This window comes from Ceratotherium simum, chromosome 20, assembly GCF_057802395.1.
Source record: "Ceratotherium simum simum isolate JZ-2026a chromosome 20, ASM5780239v1, whole genome shotgun sequence".
Classification (NCBI taxonomy): domain Eukaryota; kingdom Metazoa; phylum Chordata; class Mammalia; order Perissodactyla; family Rhinocerotidae; genus Ceratotherium; species Ceratotherium simum.
Genome location: NC_141919.1, coordinates 2,274,222 through 2,299,987, shown reverse-complemented (window position 1 = coordinate 2,299,987; position 25,766 = coordinate 2,274,222). Strand labels below are relative to the sequence as shown.

The window sequence follows — 25,766 nt, the reverse complement described above, 5'->3', positions numbered from 1 at the left end:
AGCATGTATTCAACATTGTACTGAAGGTTTTAGCCAGTTCAATTAAGTAAGAAAAAAAATTAGAGGTGTACAGACGGAGAAGTAAAAATTAAAACATGACTATCTATGTACAAAATCCTAAAAAATAGGTTTAAAGCTAATAAGTTTAGCAAGGTCCCAGGATACTAAGTCAATAAACAAAAGTGTATTTCTATATACTGGCTACAAAAGACTGGAAAATGAAATAAATAATTAGCATCCAAAGACATAAAACACTTCCACATAAATTTAACAAAATATACGCAAAATAGGTACACTATAAACTACAAAATACTGATGAGAGAAATGAAAGAAAGACTTAAATGGACAGATATACTACGCTTATGGATTGGAACACTCAATATTGGTAAGATGTCAGTTCTCCCCAGCTGGTCTATAGATTCCAATCAAAATCCTCTCAAGCAGTTTTGAGGAAACTGATAATAAATATGGCTGGAATAACTGGATATCAATTTAGAAAAAAAACAAACCTCTACCCTTACCTTACAACCATATAAAAAAGTTAACTCAAAACAGATCGTATATCTAAATGTAAAAACTAACACTATAAAACTTTTGAAAGAAAATACAGGAGAAAATCTTTGTAAATTTGGTATAGGCAAAAATTTCCTAGGACATAAAAAGTTTGAATCATAGGCCGGCCCTGTGGCTTGGTGGTTAAGTGCGCGCGCTGCGATGCTGGTGGCCCGGGTTCGGATCCCGGGTGCGCATCGAGGCACCACTTCTCCGTTCATCCTGAGGCCAAGTCCCACATACAGCAACTAGAAGGATGTGCAGCTACGACATACAACTATCCACTGGGGCTTTGGGGGGAAAAATAAAATAAATAAAATCTTAAAAAAAAAAAAAAAGTTTGAATCATAAAAGAAAAAACTGACAAATATAGATTCCATCAAAATTTAAAACTTATGTACTTTCAAGAACACTATTAAGAAATGAAAAGGCAAGCCATAAATGGAGTGAATATTTTCCCTAAATATATATATCTGACAAAGGAACAGTATTTGGAATATAAAAAAAGCACTCTTACACCTAAATAAGAAGGCAATTTTGTGTGTGTGTGTGAGGAAGATTGGCCCTGAGCTAACATCTGCCAATCCTCCTCTTTCTGCTGAGGAAGACTGGCCCAGGGCCAGCATTCGTGCCCATCTTCCTCCACTTTATAGGGGACGCCACCACAGCATGGCCTGACAAGCTGTGCGTCGGTGCGCGCTCGGGATCCAAACCAGTGAACCCTGGGCCGCTGCAGCGGAGTGTGTGCACTTAACCACTTGTGCCACCGGGCCGGCCCCTGAAGGCAATTTTTTAAAATGGGCAAAATATTTGAATAGACACTTCACAAAAGAAAATATAGGCACAAGAAAAGAAGCTTTAACATCAAATCATCAGGGAAATTCATATTAAAACCACAAAAGGAAACCAGTATACACCCATGAGAATGACTAAAACAAAAACAGAATGACAGCACTAAGTGTTGGTAAACATGTGGAGCTACCGGAACAGTAGAAACAATCTAAATCGCTATCAACAGGTAAATGCATAAACAAATTGGTCTATCAATATAAGGAAATACTCCTCAACAACAAAAACGAATCAACTATTCAGATAAGCTACAACGTGGATAAATCTCAAAAACATTATGCTAAATGAAAGAAGCCAGACAAGAGTTATATACCATATTAGTTTGTTTATATGAAATTATAGAAAAGAAAAAGCTAATCTATGGTGACAGAAAACAGATCAGCAGTTGACTAAGGGCAGGGTTGAGAGAGTGATTGACTGGAAAAGGGCAACAGAGAACTTTTTGTGATGACAGAAATGTTTTATGTCTTGATTGTAGTGGTGGTTACAAGGATGTATACATTTGTCAAAATATCAAATTGTACACTTTAAAAGGGTACCTCTTTGTATGTGAAATTTGCCTCAATAAAGTCGATTTTTAAAAGATAATATTACAACCACAATATGTTATCTTAAATCTATGTAACAAAATCAACAAATTAAAAGAAACATTAAAAGGAAAAATCCACCCCAATCCCACTATCCTAACAAAGCTTTTTCATTTTCTGTGTTCCCTTCTAACCTTAGTAAATGCATACATATTTTGCACAGTTGTTATTATTTTGCATAAACAATTTTGCATCCAACTTTTTATTTACATTATACACATTTTTTCACATTATTTCATAAGATATACAAAATGACAACATAATATTTCATCAAGTAGATATGCTATAATTTGGCCTAGACAGTTGAGTTGCTTCTCATTCTTTCCAATTATAAAAATTATTATAATTCACATCATGTATAAAGATCCTTTCTTAATTTGAATATTGTCTGGGATCAGCTCCCAGGAACCGTGACTAATCTTTTTTTTTTCCTTTTCATTTTAGAAGTTGTATCAGTGGTAACAAAGCACCACAAACTGAGTGGCTTAAACCACAGGAATTTATTGTCTCACGGTTCTGGATGCTAGAAGTCTGAGATCAAGGTGTCGTTATGGTTCGTTCTTTCTGAGGCTGTGAGGAAGAATCTGCTTCATGCCTCTCACCTACCTTCTAGTGGTTTCCTGGTCATCTTTGGCATTCCTTGGCTTGTGGAAGTATCACCCCAATCTCCACTTTTATCTTCACAAGGTATTCTCCCCGTGTCCATATTTTCCCTTTTTATAAGGACAACAGTCATATTGGATTAGGGGCCCAGTCTACTCCAGCTGACCCCATCTTAACTAACTACATCTGCAAGGACCCTATTTACAAATAAGGTCACATTCTAAGGTATGAAAGTTTAGGATTTAACATATGAATTTAGGGGAACACAATTCAACCCCAAACAGGAGTTCTACTTGTTATTAAAAACTCAAAAAGCAGGAAACATAATGAAATGGTCAAGGATCTTCTCAGTCTCTAACAAGCCTTTCCACAGGAGGAATCACTATCATCATCTTAACTTTTCTAACATTTGAATAACAACTTGGCCTCCCATAAACAGCACCTGATGCTGCTGTATGACAGACTAAATCTAGTATGGCAATTTTTAGTCACTATAAATGGTCGAGGGGTAGTCTCCGAACACCTAAACTAAACCTACATTTATTTATTTTATTTTTTTTTTTGTGAGGAAGATCAGCCCTGAGCTAACATCCGTGGTAATCCTCCTCTTTTTGCTGAGGAAGACCGGCTCTGAGCTAACATCTATTGCCAATCCTCCTCCTTTTTTTTTTTTTTCCCCAAAGCCCCAGTAGGTAGCTGCATGTCACAGTTGCCCATCCTTCTGGTTGCTGTATGTGGGACACGGCCTCAGCATGGCCAGAGAAGTGGTGCGTCGGTGCACGCCCGGGATCCGAACCCAGGCCGCCAGTAGCAGAGCGTGCGCACTTAACCACTAAGCCACGGGGCCGGCCCTAAACCTACATTTAAACTTTTCTTCTCACTTGAAGGGTCTCTGCAGGGTACCTGGGACATCTCAGAATCATAGAATCACAGATTCCAAGGCTAAAGAGCCTTAGAGATAGCCTGGCTCAAGTTTAACCAGTGGCAATATATTTTTTGAGTGGGTTTAGAGTCACACCTAAGTCCAAAGTGGTCTGCCACTTACTAGCTAATAAATTATTTCTCTAAATCTAAGTTCTCTCATCTATAAAACAGGGTAGTAATACCCACCTTCATGGAGCTGTGTGTACTTAATGAGAGATAATGCATCTAAAGCACATACTAAGCACTCAATTTACAGTATCTATCCATTTTTTTAATTTTAAAAATTGTGATAAAAAAGACATATAAATTTTACCATCAACCATTTTTAAGCATACAGTTCAGTAATGTTAAGTATATTCACGTTGTTTTGCAAGAGATCTCCAAAACTTTTTCTTCTTTCAAAACTAAAAGTCTATACCCATTAAGCAAATCCCATTTCCCCTCTCCCCTACAGTCCCTGCTCTACTTTCTGTTTCTGTGAAGTCGACTACCTTAGATATCTCATGTAAGTGTGATCATATAGTATTCGTTATCTTTTTTTTTTAAGATATGGAAATAACAGTATGTGAGTCATAAAAGATCTCACTAACAAAGCCAGAACAGATCTGGATTTTCTGATTCTTAGAAGAGTGCCTCATCTGAGGTTATTTTGTAGTTCTAGTTGAACTACGAAAGCCTACTGATAGCCAGAATTTTTATAAGTACTGCTTATGTCTACCAGAGAGTAAAGAATTATTTAAACCACAAAGCTTTTAAAAGACCTGGAAATCAAGATTTAAGGATTTAAATATGGTTGGTTCTTTTGCCATGCTGCTAATTTACAGAAACTCCAATGTTGTCAATATTAAACAAAACCAGAGCTGATAGGAACAACAGTCAAACTAAGACAAAGTATAACAATCTCTAGGTCAAAAAGAGTAAGCCAGTTATAGTTACCAGCTTACAATGCCTGGATCCTGGGAGGGATGGATGTCAGCCCCCTAAAGAAATGCACATGTGCTCTGGGAAACAACCTCAAAACAGATGTAGAGATCACGCTGTGCATGTAGTGCAGATCCACACGGCCCCCACCTAGTGAATAGCCCAGTGGCTATTCACTAAGAATTGCCTCCACTACAGACATTACTGTTTAAATTTACTTTTCACAGGGATTTATCCCTGAACAGCCCAAGGAGCACTATCCAGGTAATTTAGATGGAAATAAAGTTAGCCTGTGTCTTAGAAGCACATATCTGTGAGGCACAGATCTAAAAATTCCCTTCACTCTAGACTAGGGTTGGGGCACAACAGGAGAACTGGGGAGGGGGGTTGTGGAATAAGGAGAGGGCTGGGAGTTAGAGAAGGGGATCTGGTCAATGTTCTATTAACTAAGCCAACTCAATTAAAGTTATAGTTTAATGGAAAAGCCAACATGATCATAAAACAAAAATAAAACAAAATAAACAGAAAACATAAAACAGGTCATCCGGAGAACATCACTAAACATCTCAAACATCCTGTTCCTAATTGGCAATAAATGTCTTGATCTGGCCTATTTGAGCAGTGGCAACTTATTAAAAAACAATCTGATATAATTTAGAGTTATAATAAGCAGAACTCCAACTAAATAAAATGAAAAAAAGAAAAACCTAGCCAACAACACAAATGGTATGTCATTTTGCCCCTTCAGAGGAAGCAAATTTTCATTCTGGGAAGTTTAATAATAAGTTCAGTGTCTTCACATTCATGACTCAGGAGACACTTACCACTCCCCCAAAACATGCACATATAAAGACATAAAAAACATTCACAATTAGACTTCATGTGTGGAATGAACTGCTGATCACATCAAATGGACTTAAAATACCTGGGAATGAGAATAGCAGTGATTTTCACATTTTCCAGAGCCCTGCAAATGCTAAATACCATATTTATACTGCAAAACCAGAAAATGCTAAGAAAACTTTATCAGACTAAATAAAAACATGATATTTAGTAGGGCAGATGCCATTTCATGAATTTACTTAAGTCCTGAATTAGGTAGCCTACTACCAGACTCCACTGCCCTAACACAGTAAGGGCAGACAGCTTTGGTGGTTTCCAAAGCCCTGGGGAAAATACATGTACAAAACTAAATTTTCCACACTTTCCCTTTCTCAGCTGCCTGTTCCCGGCCAGTTCTAGTCAATAACAGACAGAAAGAGAAAAGGAAGAAGACGCGATTTGTATTGTATTTCCTGAACTATGGTCCCAAGGATGTAAAGGGACACTGAAAGGCAATAAGGAAGGCAGACAGAAGACAGGGTCTCTACATGCCTCTGTCCTGGAATATGGCACAGAAGAGGAACATGGGACAGCTGCTAGCATGGTCAGATCTCCTCCTCCTCTCTGGTACATTCTTACTTGGCTTATTTCAAGGATCCTGCCACTTCTTCCCCTTACATTTCTCAGTGAATGGTACTACCGTCCACCATGACACCCAAGTTTAAAAGCTAGGAGTTCTCTCTCACAGGGAAACAAATTGCCCAGTCCTCATGTTTCCAGAGAAGACAGAATGTCCACCCCACTCCCCAGGAGGGAAAAGAAGAGAAGGAATAGTTTTGGTATCTGTGAAGGATGTTGTGATGTTACAACCATATCATCCACAGCTATCTCTGCCTTGCCCAAGATCACACCCCCTTCCCAGGGTGGCCACATTCGAATGACTGATGGATGCAGAGGTGGAAAGGCCCAGCCCTCCTGTCCCAAAGCAGGAAAGTTCTGAATTGTCTCCCATCTCTGTCCCTGTAGGCACAGCAGAGGCTTATGTTTACACTGCACTGCAGTTAAACTTCTCCCTCTGTACAATCCTGCCTCCTTCCTTCCCCCTCCACAGCTGTCCTCCAAAGCACTCCCTACACACTAATCTCCATCTCAAAGTCAGATTTCCAGAGAGCCCTATAACACCATCTCTCAATCCCCTCACTCTCTCCTCTCGAGGAGAAGAACTGACCTACTTGGTCAATTTGGGAGAAGAAACTAAAAATGCCCAGCATCATACATTCCTCTCCCTCTGTCTTTCCAACTTGCCTTACCTGCAGAAAGGATGTGTTCTGGTCTACTGTTGCAACACGCTTACTAGCCAGGTAGGCTCATTCCCTGCCAGGTAGGCCTATGGTGGTTCAGCTTAGCTGTGACTGGCTGATTTGTCTACCAAATCTAGAGGAGACCAACTGAACTAAGACATAAGTTACATTCTTGAATCTGGTTTAAGACTTAAGGGATTGATGTTTTGATTTCCAACTACCTATCTCCAATATCTTATATCTCAACTGGTTCCTAACTCAGGAGAAGACAGAGGTGTTATTTATTAGTCCCTAAAACCTCAACTTTATCCTTAAATGCTCCTCTCTCCTTTCCCTAACAACTAATCAGTAACAAGCCCTGCCCTCTTGTTCTCTCAAATGTATTTTCAACAGTGAAGCCACTGTTTCATTTATATTTATATAATACAAGTGCCCCCCACCCCAATTTAAACTCCTCCAATTAAAATCCTTGCCTTCCACGTGAAGTAAATTCTTTAGTATGGGCCATTTGGCCCATCAGGATGTGGCCTAACTCACATGCATAGCTAGTATATGATAAATGGGACAGCCCATTATTATCATTAGCAGGAAGGCCTTGTCTAGCTTTTCCTCTGCCTACTTTCCTACATGCACCTCAAATCACTTTCGGTCCTCCCAATTCCACGCATGCCCTGGGCCTCTGCTTACCTGGAAACTTGTACTTCACGATGCAAGCTCAATTGTCATCTCCGGAAAGCCTTTCTGACCACCCCTGCAAACCCGTCAACCGCCTCCCAACAAAGCTTTTCCCCCTTCTCTCTGGGCCACCACAGTACCTTGTATATGCTCTTCTTCTACTCCTTCACTTGTTATACTGCAATAAAACTACCTGATCCTTGAAGGTAAGGTCTTTATATCCCCTAACATCTGCTGGTACACAGTAGGCACTCAGGATATATTTAGGGAATAAGTGAATGAAGGAAGGATTAAGAAAAGACTAGAGGAGAGCAAAGGAGAAAGTAGGGAGGCACGCTAATCATGACAAATGCCCCCTCCCAATGCTACAATTTAAATACTTTCAGCAGCTCTTTCAATCCTCCTATACTACTAATTTTATGAACAAACTCTCAACCTGGCATTCATGGCCCTCCAAAATTTCTCCCAAACTATTTTTCTAATCTTAATTTCTACTTCTCTCCCTAAGTACCTTATTTTCCAGCTTAACTGGAGTAATTCTTTTTTCTAGACCATGCCCAAATTTCTGTCTGTTCATTTTCTTCTTTCCAAGTGGAAACCCTACTGCCACCTAAAATCAACTGTTATTTACTCATTCAGAAAATAATCACTGAATGCTTACTATGTGCCAGGCACTGTTCTAGGCTTGAGAACAAAGTCTTTGCTCTCACGGAACTTGTAACCTACTTGGGAGGTAATGAGGAGATAGAAAAAAAAAAATCAGTGGTGACATTAAGATGAAAAATAGGTCAAAATAAGGACAGTGAGTGCCTGAGACAGGATGATGAGGAAGGCCTCTCAGATAAGGTGATATTTGAGTAGGGGCCTGAAAGAGGTGCCAGAAGGAGCCAGGTGGCTCTCTGGGGAAGAGCTGTGGAAACAGCTGTATCAACTCTAGGGAGGAGGTTGCTGGGTACATATGAGGAACAGCAAGGAGGCCAGTGTGGCTGGAGTGAGGTGAGAAAAGGGGAGAGAAGATCAGCGAGGGCACATGGGGCCCGGTCACGGTGGGCCTCGTAAGGCAAGTACAGACTTTGCATTTCACGCTCAGTGATATGGAAAACTACCAGAAGGTTCTGAGCAGAGGCTTCTTTTAAAAGCTCATTCAGACTGAGACCAGAGGAGAGCAAGGGTGAAAGCAGGAATACAGATGAGGTCTGCAATGGTCCTGATGAGAGGTGATGGTGGCTTGAATGGAGGTAGAAGCAGTGAAGTTGGTAAGAAATAGTCAGATCCTGAATATATTTCACAGATAGAATCGACAGATTTGTGATGTAAGAGGAAAAGAGCAGCCACAGATGATTCCAGGGTTTTTAACCTGAGATACAGGAAGGATGAAGGACACTTGCAACCAAGTTAGGGAAACCTGTAGAAGGAATAAGTTTTGGAGAAAAGATAGGAATTCATTTTGGACATTTAAGACGCTCATGGACATCCAAGCGGAGATATCAGACAGGCAGTTATGAGTCTGGAGCTCAGGGGAGAGGTTTGACCTGGAGATTTAAGCTTAAGACTTGTCAGCATGCACGCACGCTTGCGCATGCACACACACACACTCTCTCACACCCACATACTCAATAATTTATATCTCTTTCATGGCTCTTTCCATATTTGATCTTGTAATAGATTTATCTCAAAATAAAACATAAAAGTCTGGGTAACCTATATTTTTGGAAAAAGAGAATGGACAAAATTCTGAATTATTAAATATAATTAATTTTATCCATTCAGCAGTTTTTTATTTTGTGCCTGCTATGAGCTAGAAATACAATGCTGAACAAAACATACACGGCCCAATTCTGTGGAATTTAATGTCTGGTAAGCTGACAAATACTGCTGAAATAATTTCTTCCTTAATTATTTAAGTAAAAAAGTTCTTTTTTAAGTATTCAATTCAAAAATCAACGCAGGTGTTTTTTTCAAGGTCACAGTGAAGAAAATTCGGCCCTCCACTGTCCCCAGCAATGGAGGACAGTGAAAGAGCAACGTACAGAGCATCAGTGCTCTGTTTTAGAAAGCACAGACGCAGTGCATCACACATACTGCATGAGCTTTGGGCCCCTGGTCGGAGCAGGCCAGATGTCACCTACTATGGAATCTAATTGCTTTTCCTGCAAGTGAGTGGTTTCACCAGGTCAAGGCTGGTTTCAAGGGTGAGAAGTCTGGGGAAGCACATATCTTGATTTCTTCATTGCATTTAGCCCAGGGATGAAATAAAGGACCATCATTCCCAATGCAAAACTGTTTAACCTTATTAAAAAAAATTTTTTGGGGGGGTAACTTCACTCCATTTTAACAATTGGACATTTTAGTACATTCAATTTCAGTTTGTACCTTTGAATCCTGCAAGTCTGAACAAATACTACTTTTACAACATTAGTTTAATCTTGTGCTTTATTTTTCTGAGATGGTCTATCTAGAATATTTGCAGAAAAAGTAAAAGCCAAGTTCATAAAATATGTAAGTTATGTCAGTTTTTCAAAGGTGGTTGCAATGAAGCTTTCTAAAAATAGTGATTCATCAAATCAAGGTCACACTATATTTGAAAGCTCCAAATCTGGATAATAAAGCTCATAATTGAAGAGGAATTTTCATAAGGATGCAAATCAAAGAAAGGGATATTTTTCAAAAAAAAATTTATATGGCCAGTCTTTTGTTATTTGGTAAGCTATAGCATGGCTAACGGTGTCATTTGCACGCCAGTCTCTCTTTTGGCATGATCTTGCGGTGACGTTCAATTACTGAGTTTATGCCATTTCAGTGTGTTACTATGGAAATGAGTGTGAGGTGACAACATAAATTCACTTCAAGCATGTGCAAAAAAGTGAACTAGACTAAGGCTGGGAAGGATGCCTTCTTTCTTTATTTTTTTAAGGGCTTTACATGGATTATTTCATTTAATTGTTCAAAAAATTTATGAGGTAGAAACTGTAATAATCTGCATGTTCAGGTGAAGAAATTAATGCTCAAATAAGTAATTTGCAAAAGACAATGAAGCTAATAGATACAGTGGGGACATAAACCAGGTCAAATTTAGTCTCTTTCTCTCTCAAGTCTTTAAATATTATGCTTAGAGGTATATATAATGCAAAGAAAACACATTTCAATTTATCTCTAAATAAGAATGCTAGAGGTTTCCCAGTTTTTATAAGAAAAATAATATAATTTATATTCAAGGAAAACTAAATGACCTGTATGTTTTAACGTTTTTGTCCAGTTCTCTTACAACAAGTTCAGCAGGCCCTGGTCCTACCACTCATGCCAAATTGACTGATGGAAGATCCAGGCATATTTCCTATTACTCCAGATTTCAAATGTCTGAAATCATGGTCCATACCAACATCAAATCAGAGGCCATCATGGTGACTGGAGCTGCTTCATTTGCCTTGGAGCTCCACTCTCATCTTGTTCTTTCTCACAGAAGACAAGAAAGGAAACAGGGTCCCATTTCAGTGCATCCACACTTGTACTGGACAAAATTCTGAATTATTAAATTTAATTAATTTTATCCATTCAGCAGTGTTTTACTTTGTGCCTGCTATGAGCTAGAAATATAATGCTGAACAAAACAGACACGCCCCAGTTCTGTGGAATTTAGTGTCTAGTAAGCTGACAAATACTGCTTAAATAGTTGCTCCTTTAATCATTTAAGCCAAAAAAATTCTTTTTAAATATTCAATTCAAAATTTAATGCAGATGTTTTTTCAAGGCCACAAGGAAGAAAATTCATTTCAACTCCAACGGAGTAGTGAAATTTCTCCTCTAGAAACCTGGACTTGTACAAGGCTCTTGCATCCATGGATATCTGCTCAAGTCAACATTTTCCAAGCACCCTGGCAGAGGGGCTGGCACTGATTCACAGGCTCCTGCCGGTTCCACAGCCTGAGCCAGGGTCTTTCTGCCAATATATTACCCAATGCACAGGTCGATGAGACTTCTCCCAGGTCCCTTGGCATATGGTGCTGGATTCCACAGAAGCACTTTTGTTCACAGATAAATGTCAAATTATAGACATTAAGGAGGGACAAAAACGAGGGATGTCTTATGCCACCATGATGTTGTTGTCACTCTCCAAGGATGCCCTCTTCAATAAACATCTTCCATAATGAGTGGTGGTAGGAAAAAATCAACTCTGAATCAAGTATGAATTACAGCAACTTTTAAGAAACTATAAGTATTTTGTTAAATTCACTATTTTTTTTTAAATGAGGTGTGCCCCATTTAACTTTTTTTTTTTAATTTTATTTCTTTATTTTTTCCCCCAAAGCCTCAGTAGATAGTTGTATGTCATAGCTGCACATCCTTCTAGTTGCTGTATGTGGGACATGGCCTCAGCATGGCCAGAGAAGCGGTGCGTCGGTGCGCGCCCGGGATCCGAACCCGGGCCGCCAGCAGCGGAGCGCACGCACTTAACCGCTAAGCCACGGGGCCAGCCCAAATTCACTATTTATTCATAGTATCGTTTGAATAATAAGACTTCATCCCCGGCCTTGCCCTTGAATTTCACCTTGTCTCTGCTGTCTTTCACTAATCACCCTTAGAAAATACGCTATTTTCCCTTTTAAAGTACCCTTCAAACTTGGACAATAATTCTTTCCCTAGGTTTCGATATCCCAGCTGGGCCAGGTTAGCATTTTAAAATCCCAAACAGCACAAAAACAAATAAGAATGGAAATTACCAACAGCATATTTTTTTATTTCTCTATTGATTTTTTTATTGACCCATTGGTTGTTCAGTAGAATTCAGTTTAATCACTACATGTGTGTGAATTTTCCAGTTTTTTCCTGTAATTGATTTCTAGTTTCATACCACTGTGGTCAGAAAAGATGACTGATCTGATTCCAATCTCCTTAAATTTATTAAGTCTTGTTTTGTGGCCTAACACATGATCTGTCCCGGAGAATGTTCCATGTGCACTTGAGAAGAATGTATATTCTGCTACTTTTGGATAGAATGTTCCATATATATCTATCACGTCCACCTGGTTTAACATGTCGTTTAAGGCCAATGTTTCCTTACTGATTTTCTGTCTGCATGATCTATCCATCGATGTAACTGGGGTATTAAAGTCCCCTACTATTACTGCATTGCTATCTATTTCTCCCTTTAGGTTTGTTAATATTTGCTTTGTATATTTAGGTACTCCTATGTTGGGTGCATAAATGTTATATCCTCTTGTTGTACTGATCCCTTTATCATTATGTAATGCCCTTCTTTGTCTTTTATTACATTCTTTGTTTTAAAGTCTGTTTTGTCTGAAATAAGTATAGCTACCTCAGCTTTCTCTTGATTTCCATTTGCATGGAACACCTTTTTCCATCTCTTCATTTTCAGTCTGTGCATGTCCTTACATCTGAATTGAGTATCTTGTAGGCAACATATAGATGGGTCTTGTTTTTTTTAATCATTCAGCCACTTTACATCTTTTGATTGGAGAATTCAGTCCATTTACATTTAAAGTAATATTGATCGGGCCGGCCCCGTGGCTTGGTGGTTAAGTGAGCGCGCTCCACTGCTGGTGACCCGGGTTCGGATCCCGGGCTCGCACCGACGCGCTGCTTCTCTGGCCGTGCTGAGGTCGCGTCCCACATACAGCAACTAGAAGGATGTGCAGCTATGACACACAACTATCTACTGGGGCTTTGGGGGGAAAAAATAAATAAATAAAATCTTTAAAAAAAAAAAATAAATAAATAAAGTAATATTGATTGGTATGTACTTATTACCATTTTGTTAATTGTTTTCTGCCTGTTTTATAGTTCTTCTCTGTTCCTTTCTTCTTCTATTGCTCTCTTCCTTTGTGATCTGATGACTTTCTTTAGTGGTATCCTTAGATTCCTTTCTCATTATCTTTTGTGTATCTACTATAGGTTTTTGCTTTGTGGTTTACCATGAGGCTTACATATTACAACCTATATTTATAACATTCTATTTTAAGTTGATAAGTTTTTTTTTGATAACAACTTAAGTTTGAATGCATTCTAAAACTCTACACTTTTACTCCCACTCCCCCATGTTTTACGTTTTTGATGTCACATTTTACATCTTTTTATCTTGAGTATCCCTTAACTAATTATTGTAGTTATAGTTAGTTTTACCACCTTTGTCTTTTAACCTTCATACTAGCTTTATAAGTGGTTAATCCACTACCTTTACCATATACTTACCTTTACTAGTGAGATTTATACTTTCATATGTTTTCCTATTACTAATTAGCACCCTTTCTTTTCAGCTTAAAGTGGTCCCTTCAATATTTCTTGGAAGGCCAGTCTAGTGGTGATGAACTCCTTTAACCTTTGCTTGTCTAGAAAGCTCTTTATCTCTCCTTCAATTCTGAATAATAACTTTACCAAATACAGTATTCTTGGTTGGAAGTTTTTTTCTTTCAGCACTTTGAATATATCTTGCCACTGCCTTCTGACCTGCAAAGTTTCTACTGACAAATCTGCTCATAGTTTTATGGGAGTTCCCTTGTATGTAACAAGTTGTTTTTCTCTTGCTGGTTTTAAGATTCTCTCTTTATCTTTAACTTTTGACATTTCAATTATAATGTGTCTTGATGTGGGTCTCTTTGGGTTCATCTTATTTGGAACTCTCTGGGCTTCCTGGATCTGGATATCTTTTTCCTTCCCTAGGTTAGGGAAGTTTTCAGCCATTATTTCTTCAAATAAGTTTTCTTCCTCTTTCTCTCTCTCTTCTCCTTCTGGGACCCTTATAATGTGAATATTAGTCCACTTGATGTTGTCCCATAAGTCCCTTAAGCTATTTTCACTTTTGTAAATTCTTTTTTCTTTTTGCTGCTGTGCTTGGGTGAGTTCTACTGCCCTGCCTTTGAGATCACTGATCCTTTCTTCTGCTTCATCTAAGAAGGGTTCTTTTTTTTTTTTTTTTCTTCAAAGCAGTCTTTTTCAGATTTTAATATATTTGCAGTAAAAATGTGTCTTAAAAATAGTATACACTCTTAAACTGGTGACTTTTCTCCCCAAAAAGCTATTCTTAAAGAAAGATTAGTTCCATGGGGGTTGGTGGGAATGTGGTATTTAGCATTTAAATAGTAATATGTGTCTTAGTCTGCTAGGGCTACCATAACAAAATACTGCAGACTAGCTGACTTAAACAATAGAAATGTATTTTTTCACAGTTCTGGAGGCTGGAAGTCTGAGATCAAGGTGTCAGCAGGGTTGGTTTCTCTTGAGGCCTCTTTCCTTGGCTTGCAGATGGCTGCCTTCTCACTGTGTCCTCACATGGCCTTTCCTCCAATTGTGGGGGCTGGTTAAGCAGTCTCTTCAAGGCCTTTGTCCTCCAGAATAAAGTGTGGTCTGCAGGAAAGGTTGGCTGAGGAGCTGGAGGAGTATCTCGCAGAAGGTGAGCAGATGCAAGCCCAGCCACTGCCTCCCGCCAACATGGTGAGCCAGCTGTGACGCTGCATGTGAGCTGCCCTAAGAAGGGTTCTTGCTGTTGAACCCCTCTGGTGCATTTTTCATTTCAGTTATTGTACTCTTCAGCTCTGTGACTTCCGTTTGGTACTTTCTTATATTTTCTATCTCTTTGTTGAAGTTCTCACTATGCTTATCCATTCTTCTGAGTTCAGTGAGCATCTTTACGACCATTATTTTGAACTCTTTATCAGGTTAATTACTTATCTCCATTTCATTAAGGTGTTTTTCTAAGGTTTTATCTTGTTCTTTTGTTTGAAACACATTCCTTTGTTTCCTCATTTTGCTTTACTCTCTGTTTGTTTTTATGTATTAGATGAAACACCTACCTCTCCCAGTCTTGAAGGAATGGCCTCATGTAGGAGATGAACCTTATCTTCAACCCTGCAGTAGCTCTTGGTTGTCTCTGTGACTTTTGTGGTTGCTGAAGCAGTCTATTTTACTTTTAATAGCTCCCAGTTGTTGCGGGTGTGCCAAGACCTGTCTGTGTCCCAAAGGGAAGAATCTCAGTCAGCACTAGTTTCAGGCTGATTGGAGGCCAGACCCTCAGGCAGCGGCTTTTATAAAGTGTGCAAATATATACAGTCCGGTGGGACTGCAATCGTAAACACTGCTGGCCTCCAGACCAGGTGATCTGGAGATATCCCCTGGGTGACAGTTGCAAAACATGGGGCTCCAGATGAGTGTATAAGTTCCTTTCTGGGAGATACCAGTGAGCTGTATAGCAAGACAGAGGGAATGTACAAAGATGGTGACCCCCAGCCTATGTTCCCTGAGAGCACCTCCATAGGCCTCTAGATGTGTGGCAAACCTGAAGCCCGTCCCTCAGGCCAAAGCTCCAGGACAAGAAAATAGGCCTCTTTCACAGAAAGACTGGGAGTGTGTTTCAGTCTGCTGTCTCTGCACTGCCCTGGAAGTGGCAGCCCACCAAGAACTGTCTCTCTGATCGTTACAGTCCCATGGGACCCAAAATGCAAGCCCCCTGGCCATCAGAGCCAGGCAATCAATGGGTGTCCCCTATGTGACAACCGCAAACACTGGGGCACCAGAAGTAAAAACTGGGGGCACCAGACATGTGTAAGAGCTCCCCTCTGAGAGATACTGGTGCTCTGGAGTGTGGTAGAGAAAGAGTATGAAGATAGTGCTTGCCTTCTGAGGTCTCTGGAAAGGTTTACAGTCAGCCCTGAGATGTGTGTTTATTTAGAAGTGTGCCCCTCAGGCTGCAGCTATGACAATAAGCTTATAGGCCTCTTTCACAGAAGAGTGAGCTCCTGGGTCTGTTGAATCTTGCTGTGCTCTGAGGGTGGCAGCTGCTGTTTCACTAGGTTATAGTCCTGTGGGACCATAAGCGGAAGCCCTAATGGCCTCCAGCACCAGGTGATACAGAGATATCCCCTGGCAGCAGTTGCAAAAATCGAGGCAGCAGACTAGGGCATAAGCTCCTTTCTGGGAGATACTGACGAGCTGGAGTGAGGGGAAGGGAGAGCACAAAGATTGCGGGCACCAGCCTCTGTTCCCTGAGAGCACTTCTGTAGGCCTCTAGGTGTATGCCAGACCACAAGCCTGCCCCTCAGGCCAAAGCTCCAGGATACGCAAATAGGCTTCTTTCTCAGAAAGACTGGGAGCGTTTCAGTCCACTGAATGCCCTGGGGGCAGTAGTCTGCCAAGAACTGTCTCTCTTACAGTCCCATGAGATCCAGGAACACAAGCCCCCTGGTCTCCAGAGCCAGGAGATCAAGGGGTGTCCCCTGGGCTGCAGCCACAGAAACTGAGGCACCAGATGTAAAAAAAACAAACAAACAAACAAAAAACGATCACAAGACATATGTACAAGCTTCCCTCTGGGAGATACTGGCACTGTGGAGCGTGGGAGAGGGAGAGCATGAAGACGGCCTGCTAAGGAAAAAACAAAACAAAACTGATTGTTTATTAGATTCTAATACAGCGAAAAGTAGGGGAAAATAAAAGAAAAAGAAATTATATCTCTGCATTTATTTTTCTTTGCCTGAAAATTGGGATAAGACCATCATACGCATTTAGAGGCAGAAAGCCCTTCTTGGGCTCAGGGACAGCAAGTTTAACACACAGTGTTATAATACAATGCCTCTTTTCTCCAAACCAAAAATCAGAGTGTATGGTGAATGTATGCATGGTGTATCTACCAGACAAAATGTTTGAAATTTTAACTTTTCCCCCAAACCAGAGCCATTCAGTTCTATACCTGTGCACCTACATGATATGGTCCAAAAGAACCTGAGCTTTGAAGTCACACAAATCTGGGTTTGAACTGCAGCCCCACCACTTACCAGCTGTGTAATTTTGAACAAGCTACTTAATTTCTCTCTGTTTCCATTTCCTCATCCATTAAAATGAGGCCAATAATATCTCCTCCTCAGGGTTGCTGTGAGGCTTATATGAGATCATCCATGAGAAGTACCTAGTACAGGGCCTTTCCCATAGGAAATGGTCACTCCTTCGCCTCACTGGATTCTTCATGTGCAGCACTGGCAGACATGTAAGAGATACACTAAAATCCCAGTAAGGCTATTTGTGAAAAAAAAGTATTCTAAAAACTAAAAAAGAATTAATGATATAAAAGTAAAATATTTAGTATCTAATAGGGCATACATCCACCAAAGTGCACAAAGGGCAAAGAAAAATCAAGAGGTCAATATATAAAGCAGATAAAGAGAAGGAGGAGAGACGTCCCGATGGAGAAAACAAGTGACAAGGGAAAAGTGTGTCTTTGGTGGATGGAAGCCTGTAAGAGGACAATAAGAAGGAGAAGCAAAAACAAGGACAGATCTTCAAGTCCCAGGTATCGCATTCCGAAATAGATTTAAAAAAAAACAAAACACACAAATGATAAGTTCTACTACTGTTAAAAGGAGTGAAACAGAGCCAGGGTAGAGGAAGATCCTCCCAAGAGTCCCCCAGAGACCTCTTACTGCAGCAGTCCTGGGTCTGCTCCTAGGCAGGGCTGGAATCTGAGAGGCAGCACACTCAACACAGACAGAGCAGCTTCTCACACACTGACTCACACCAGCCAAATCTACAGGAAATGATGTACAGCTCAAAACAGCAATTTACTGACAATAACAATAGGTATATTTTTTCACTGAAGAGAGTACTCACGATTTACTATTCAGGGTAGCATGAGGAATACCAACTAAAAAAACTGGTAAAAATTAATATTGGTAAAAATCAAAATACGATTTGGTCATTCAACAATACTCATATATCCAACAAACATTTACTATGCATTGACGGTATAGGACAGACATAAAGCTAGATAAGCTTCGGCTACAAGGATGACTATGACACTGTCCCCACTCTTGACCATATAGGTAAAAGATACCTATAATATGATTCCCTTCAGTATGAAAGACTAAGAACTACAGATAATGTGCAGACAGAGCAATTCTACTTAGGGTGAACTAGGGAAAGAAAAGGGACAAATGAGCTAGATTTTTGAAATTATCTTTCAAATATGAGCTTTTTAGAAAAACAAGGGTAAAAAACCATTCAGAGGAAAAGAAATGTGCAAAGTACAAATCTATGAATATGTTTGCCATATATAGAGCCAATGTGGTAAGATCCTGGGATAGCCTTCATGGTACGTAGGGTACAGAGATTGGGAAATGGAAGGATACGAGGATTGAGAAAAGGTTGAGAGAAGCTTCATATACCAAGGTAGCTGTGGATTTTAGCAATTAGAGTAGTAGTTACTAAAGTTGGGAATATGCACTCCAACTTGTGCACAAGATAATCCATTGAGATGTGAAGAAAATATTACAACTTTTATATATGAGAAGAAATTAAGCTTTAGTGATATTTCATAAATGGATCAATGCTGCAGCCTCACTCAGTCTACATGTAAGATGGCCACGTGTCACAAACTGTCCAAGCAATATCTTGAGGAAAGAGTAGGGGTTCCATTACACACAGGGATCCCTCAGGCTTTCATTCACTTCAATATATGCATTACAGTTTCTATGGGACCAGCAAGGAAGATGTACTGATTACACTACCTAATTAAAGTAAACATCAAATGGACACAAAGCTTACAGATTCTTGCAAAGAAGTCAGAGATTAAAGAAAATACTATGAATGCAACATAAGTGAATAACTAGGAAATGGTATGGCTGACACGTCTACCCCCACTGTGAGTCTCATTAAGAGGTTAAGATCAAAAGAGGTTGGCAAAAAATTTTCAAAATTATCAGGAAGATCATTTGAAATAATGAATTTATAGACCTCATCAATCATTCATTCATTCAAAATTTGACTGTGCCAGGTACTGTTCAATTTGCTAACAGTAAACAAAGCTGATAAAAATCAATTTTGCCCCTAGGGTATAGCAGCCATTGAGAGTCTCACCAAATTAATTGATTATAATGCCAATCAAAATCCCAACAAGTTATTTTGTTTTTTGGTGAAAGCTGACAAGCAGATTCTAAAATTTAGGTAATGGTAATACAAAGTTTCATTATCAGCCAAAACTGTCTTGATAAAGAACAAGATGGAAAGACTGCCTCCTGGATAGCAAGACACTTATAAGGCCACATTAATGAAGACAATGTCGCATTGGCATAAAGACAGTGTTTTAACCAGGGGTCTCCAGAGAAACAGAACCAATAGGAGATTATATCTATCTATATAAAGAAATGTATTATAAGGAATTGGCTCACGCAATTATGGAGGTGAGCAAATCCCAAGATCTTCAGAGTGAGTCGGCAAGCTGGACACCGAGGAGAGCTGATGGTTCAGTTCCAGTCCAAAGTTGAAGGCCTGAAACAAGGACAGCCAGTGGTGTAGGTCCTGTCTGAAGGCTGGCAGTCTCAAGACCCAGGAGGATCCAATGTCTCAGTTTGAGTCTAAAGGCAGGAAAAAAGCTGACGTCCTAGCGCAAAGGCTATTAGGCAGGAGGAATCCCCTCTTACTACTGGGAGGGTTCAGCATCTTTGTTCTAGTCAAGACTTCAACTAATTGGATAAGCCCTACACACATTAGGGAGGGTGATCTGCTTTACTCAGTCTATTGATTTAAATGTTAATCTCATCCAAAAACACTCTCACAGAAACATCCAGAATAATGTTTAACCAAATATCTGGGCACCTCATGACGCTGTCAAATTGACACGTAAAATTACGCATCAGAGACAGACAACGAGATCAATGGAGAGATTTTGGATCATAACCGCACATACAGACACCTGATTTACGATGAAGGTAGCACTGTACATCAATGAGGAAAGGACTTTTTAATAAAGGTGTTGGGACAATGGGGTATCCAAATGGAAGCATGTGCAACTGATTCATAAACCAACAACCACCTTCTGTCTTGCTGCATTTATGGTTAACGGTATACGATTATGCAAGTACTGATTTGTGACAGGTATATGTTATTAGCTTTAGATTGCTAAAAGTTAAATAATATTATCCCTAAACATCTTTTTACCAGTTAATATTCCAGGCTTGCCTAGGACAACAAGGAGGGAAACTGCTTTCCAAATCTCCCATATCCTCAACCCCTCTGTACCAGCACTTTCTTCTCAGAGTAAAGCATATCCAGGACTTTCTTAATTTCAATCAACTAAACTCTATGCTCTAGTCTGGCTTCCACCTCCTCTCTCCTTCCTTCACTGCCAAGTTTCTTCAAAGAGTAACCAAAGTTTATCACCTCTGCTTCCTTACCTCCCCATTCTTTCCTCAACCTGTGACAATCTGGCTCCTTCCCTCTACCTCCCACTAAACCTATTCTCACCAAGGCGATTCCTCCTAGTAGCTAAATCAAAGTAGTGCTTTCCAATCCTTATCTTGCTTTATGCTCTACAGCTGTTCTGTCCAATACAGTGACCACTAGCCACATGTAGCTACTGAGCACTTCAAATGTAGTAAGTACAACAAAGGAAGTGAATTTTTTTTTTTTTTTTTTTTTTGGTGAGGAGGATCAGCCCTGAGCTAACATCTGCCAATCCTCTTCTTTTTGCTGAGGAAGACTGGCCCTGGGCTAACATCCATGCCCATCTTCCTCCACTTATATGGGATGCCGCCACACCATGGCTTGCCAAGCGGTGCGTCAGTGTGTGCCCGAGATCCTAACCGGCAAACCCCGGGCCGCCGCAGTGGAGCACCCGCACATAACCACTTGCACCACCAGGCCAGCCCCAGAAAGTGAATTTTTTTTTTTTTAATTTATTTTTTCCCCCAGAGCCCCAGTAGATAGTTGTATGTCATAGTTGCACATCCTTCTAGTTGCTGCATGTGGGACGCGGCCTCAGCATGGCCAGAGAAGCAGTGCATCGGTGCACACCCAGGATCCGAACCCGGGCCGCCAGCAGCGGAGCACACGCACTTAACCGCTAAACCATGGGGCCGGCCCCCAGGAAGTGAATTTTTAATTCTTTAAATTTGAATTAAATTTAAGGCCAGCTCTGTGGCATAGTGGGTAAGTTTGGTGCACTCCACTTTGGCAATCCGGGTTCAGTTCCTGGGAATGGACCTACACCACTCGTCGGTGGCCATGCTGTGGTGGTGACCCACATACAAAATAGAGGCAGACTGGCACAGATGTTAGCTCAGGGCTAATCTTCCTCAAGCAAAAAGAGGAAGATTGACAACAGATGTTAGGTCAGGGTGAATCTTCCTCCATCAAAAAAAAAATTTAATTAAATTTAAATTTAAAAACTGACACGATTCATTTTAAGTTTCTTTGGAATAATATGGGTATGTGAACCTATTTTTTCAACTGCAAATTTCATGAAATCTAAATACAGATCAACAATTTCCATTGAAATTTAGCATCTGAGTTAAGGTGTAACATGTAGATGTAAGTGTAACATACACACTGAATTTCAATGACTTACTATGAAAAAAAGATTATAAAAATCTCATTAATTTTTATATTGATTATATGTTGAAACAAGTGTTTTGGATACATTGGATTAAATAAATATATTATTAAATTTAATTTCACCTATTTCTTTTTACATTTCTTAAAGCAGCTACTAGAAAACTTAAAATCACCTATGTCGTATGTATTTTATTTCTATTGGACCGAGCAGTGCTACAGCATTAAATGTGAATGACTACTCATTCCTTCTAAAAACACTGCTGCTTTTCTCCTTCTACTTCTTTGACTCCCTCGTTTTAGTTTACAGTGTAGCTCATTCTTCCACTCACTCTGTAAATGCAAGTGTCTCCCAACGTTGTCCCTAGGCCCCATCCCCTCCCCACACTAGGTTCTATCCCTGGGTGATGGATCTCACCCTCACCCAAGGCTTCCACTGTTCCATACCCTGAGGACTGTCAACCCTCTACGTGCAAATGCGCTCGCTCTCCTGAGAACGTGATGTTCAACTCCATCTACACCTAAGCACATCTGCACTCTGTCATTACATCTTCTGGAGATTTACCTCATTAATATCATAAATCTGGCGCCTCTTTTCCATTTCATTCAGGCCCTCACGATTTCTCACTTTTATCACAATAGTTTCCAAAGTGCTATCCTTGCCCCCTTCCAAATCAACTTTCTTTTGCTATTAAGTTTCTAAAACTCACACCTGGCCACATGATTGCTCTGTTTAAAACACTTTGGTGGTTTCCCCACTGCCTTCAAGATAAAATAAAACCTTCTTATAATCATACATAAGGCTTTATGCTTCATCATCAACCCTACAAAATCCCAAGCTCAGGAATATCTAAGCACCTGCAGTTCCCTGAATACAAGATTTGCTTCCTTACCACTATGCTTTGCACGTGCTCTTTCTGCCAACAGGAATATCCTTCCTAAAACTCTATACCTGCTCTCCTAGTCATCCTTCATAACTCAGCTGATATATCACCTCCCCCAGAAAACGTCTCCAAACCCTCAAGTCTGAACAAGTGTCCCTCCTCTGTGTCACTATCACACCTATACACAGCTTTACCAATAACCCAATCACACTGCCTTGGAATGATCTGCTTACCAGTCTGTGAATTCCCTGAAGGTAGGAATTGAGTGTTTTAACTTTACCACCCTGTGCTATACTTAATAAGTACCTAGAGAAAAAGGGACACAGTATTAAATAAGGGAAACTCATAGAATAAAATTTAAAAACAGGCTAATGAAGTCATGAGTTAAATGAAGAAAGTTAACCCAGTCACTCTAAAAATACTTTATTAGATGGCCTATTTCAGGACTTAATGAGTTAGCCAATAAAAAATATATCCTAAATAATCATTGATGATTATGATATGCAACGACTTAAAAAATTAAAGACTAAATATGTTATTCTATTTCTATAGCCTTGTTTTTTATACCTTTTCTTCCCTAATTTTACTTATCAGTTCCTTTCTTCAGCTCTTTACATTAATCTTCCTTCTAATTAAATTTTGCAGTCTTTCCTACCCTCACACAATCCTTTTCACTTCTGTCGTGCCTTCAATTCTTCCAATCTAACAGAAAAGTACTAATACTGTCTTTGTCATTTCTGTCAGTAATTTTGTATTAAACAAAGAAAAGGTAAAAAGCAGCGAATGGAGTGATATCACCAGTCAAACTGATAGACAAAACCATATGCATTAATCTGGGCGGTGATTTCATAACACTAAGTAGCTAACTTGAACCACATGCACACTAAATGGAGCATGACAGGCATCAGCGAGTCCTTGGGGTTACTGCAGCAGGACAGTGGGGGTAAGACAAGAACAGCCAACTTGCTGGTGGCGAGGGCAGCCACAGCCCAGCCTTACAACATTCTCCAACTTGTGCTCGCCCTTCAAGAGGAAGCAAGGAACAGACAGGGAATTCAGGAAGCTGTCAACTATCTGGACTAGCACAGCTAGGTAACCCATTTGATGGTGTAAGCAGCAGGTGCTAGTCTGAGCACAGTGGCCCAGGCACCAACTTTAGGACACAAAAGAGAGACTGCTGTTCCCAGGGCACTTTTGAATTTTAGTTTTACTACAGAACAGATTCTGAGAGAGGCAGAGAAGTACCTGGAGAGGAATTATATAATTATTTAAACCAGATTGGTAGGGAGAAACAATTTTTTGAAGGATAGCAATTGCCAGAAGGAAAGAGAGTACATTCTTTCAATTACCTGAAACTAACTTTCTAAAACCACTCAACATTAAGTCTTGCAGGCTTGGGAAAGTTCACCCTAAGGATCGATCTCTTATGGAATTCACAATCAAACAAAAACGAAATCTCTTGAATAACTTTACACCCAGCAAGATAATGTAACAGTGAAGGGTGTGTTTGAAAAAGTTTCTAAACCATCATAGAACTGGACTGTCAAAGCCGCACCTTTAAACAATCAATTTAATTCAAAGCAGTGCAGGGCAAGATTTATTCTTACCCGTGTCCAGGAGTTAAGTTTCGAGTCTCCAGAATTCCGTGGTTCCTTGTTAATCAGACAACATAAACACCATATTAGAATTTTTTGGCTTTCATCTGCAAAAAGGAAAACTAAAATGAGTATGTTGTATCAATTAGAAAGAAAAGATAATCGATATAAAAAATTTGTAAACATTTAAAGGAAATATATTTATTATATTTTAGGAAAACCCAAAACTGCTAAGTTCACGGAACAAGCATCCAGGACCACGTGTGAAACTTAACTTTGTGGAGTTTTTTCTTCTTGTGGGTTCAGGATCACTTATGCTTAGCCGTGTGTGGTCAATCCTCTTTCTGTTACAGCAGCAATTTTTAAAGCCAAAAGAGAATGATGGAAAGAACTAAAAGAACTGGGTTGTTCTCAGGATCAGTTCTTTATTTTACACTTCAAATCATTAGTAATTTCAACATTGTTAAGGCAACGTAACTGCTATAGGCAGTAGTCAATACTTCTGATTTAATCCTTTAATTTTCTCATTTGCCAAAATACCCTCACTTGTTAAAAATAAATTTAACAAAAAGGATTGTTTTAAAATATATTCTCTTTAATACCAAATAGTTTGGACAAAATAGAAGCTTTTTACATGGTCCGTATTCTTTACTCTAAAATGTAAAACTTTACTAAATACGTGATGTCAGTGCTGACCTCTGAAATCTTGTATTCGCCGGGAACATGTGCTTGGTGAGCCATTTTCTTTTTCCTTGTTTGGTAACTGAGTCCATTCAAGTTAGAGATTTTATAACACAACTGAGAAGCAAAAATGAAGGCTAAAAACTGAAGACGTCAGTACCCGTACTAGAGCCAAGCTAGAGCCACTAGTTTTCTGTGAACTTGATCACAAGGCCATGGAGGTAAGCCTGAGGAAACCCAGCACCTGGACTCACTCTTCTGCAGAATCACTTGATGCCCTTTACCTTGTTATCTTCTGCTGTCTCATAAATAGAACATTTCTAAGGGCTTAAGTAACAAGAAATAAGGAAAATACAAACTACAGCAAGCTACCCCTGCATTTTCAACCACATACCAAAGGATGCTAATAGTAATTTTAAACCCATTTTTCCCCATTAACATCCATAAGCTTATGTTCTGCTAATAACTAACATCTCCGAATAAACTTTATCAAGAGTTATTCTGAGGGATATTCATTTTTTCCTAGTTTTTATGAGCTCAAATACATCATTGGCTTGCCTGAGATCAGCTTATTTCAAGAATCATATAATTTAACCTCTGAAGATCCTAGGGTTCTTCAGGTTGAACCAATGCCACTGATTAAAAATGTGACTGTTGTACTTCCTATGCTTTAAATATGAGAAGCAACTTTAACTATCTTCATGTCACAAGCGTGACAGACACATCCAATGATATGCTTACACAAGCAGCTTCCCGTGTTAAAAAGAATACAACCTGATGAGGAGCATTACCAAAAATCAGACACTTGCCACTAAAAAGAAAAAAGACGACAAAGAAGAAAGAAAATGTTAGTTTATGGAGTTTAAATCTAAAAGAATCCAAAAGATGGGCGTTTTCCCCAGGTGTTGAGTCATTCTGCACATTTAATTCAACAAGTGTATTATTTTTTATTTTTCTCTCAAAAAGAAAAAGAGCCAGAGAAACTTTCACCCAACCTTCAGGTGGTGCCTTTCTTTACCCAGAATCAATGCACTGCAATGCACT

General features: G+C 39.6%; 1 protein-coding gene across 9 annotated transcripts in view; it reads right to left on the bottom strand.

Annotated features, from left to right (window-relative positions):
* The window catches only part of FANCC (FA complementation group C), a 265,045-nt gene that overhangs the window by 130,642 nt on the left and 108,637 nt on the right, over positions 1 to 25,766 (bottom strand). For all 9 annotated transcript variants that reach the window (XM_087444295.1, XM_087444301.1, XM_087444298.1 and 6 more), the window contains one exon: positions 24,054 to 24,148. In XM_087444295.1, the coding sequence (XP_087300421.1) occupies positions 24,054 to 24,148 (95 nt within the window). The remainder of the gene's footprint in view (positions 1 to 24,053; positions 24,149 to 25,766) is intronic.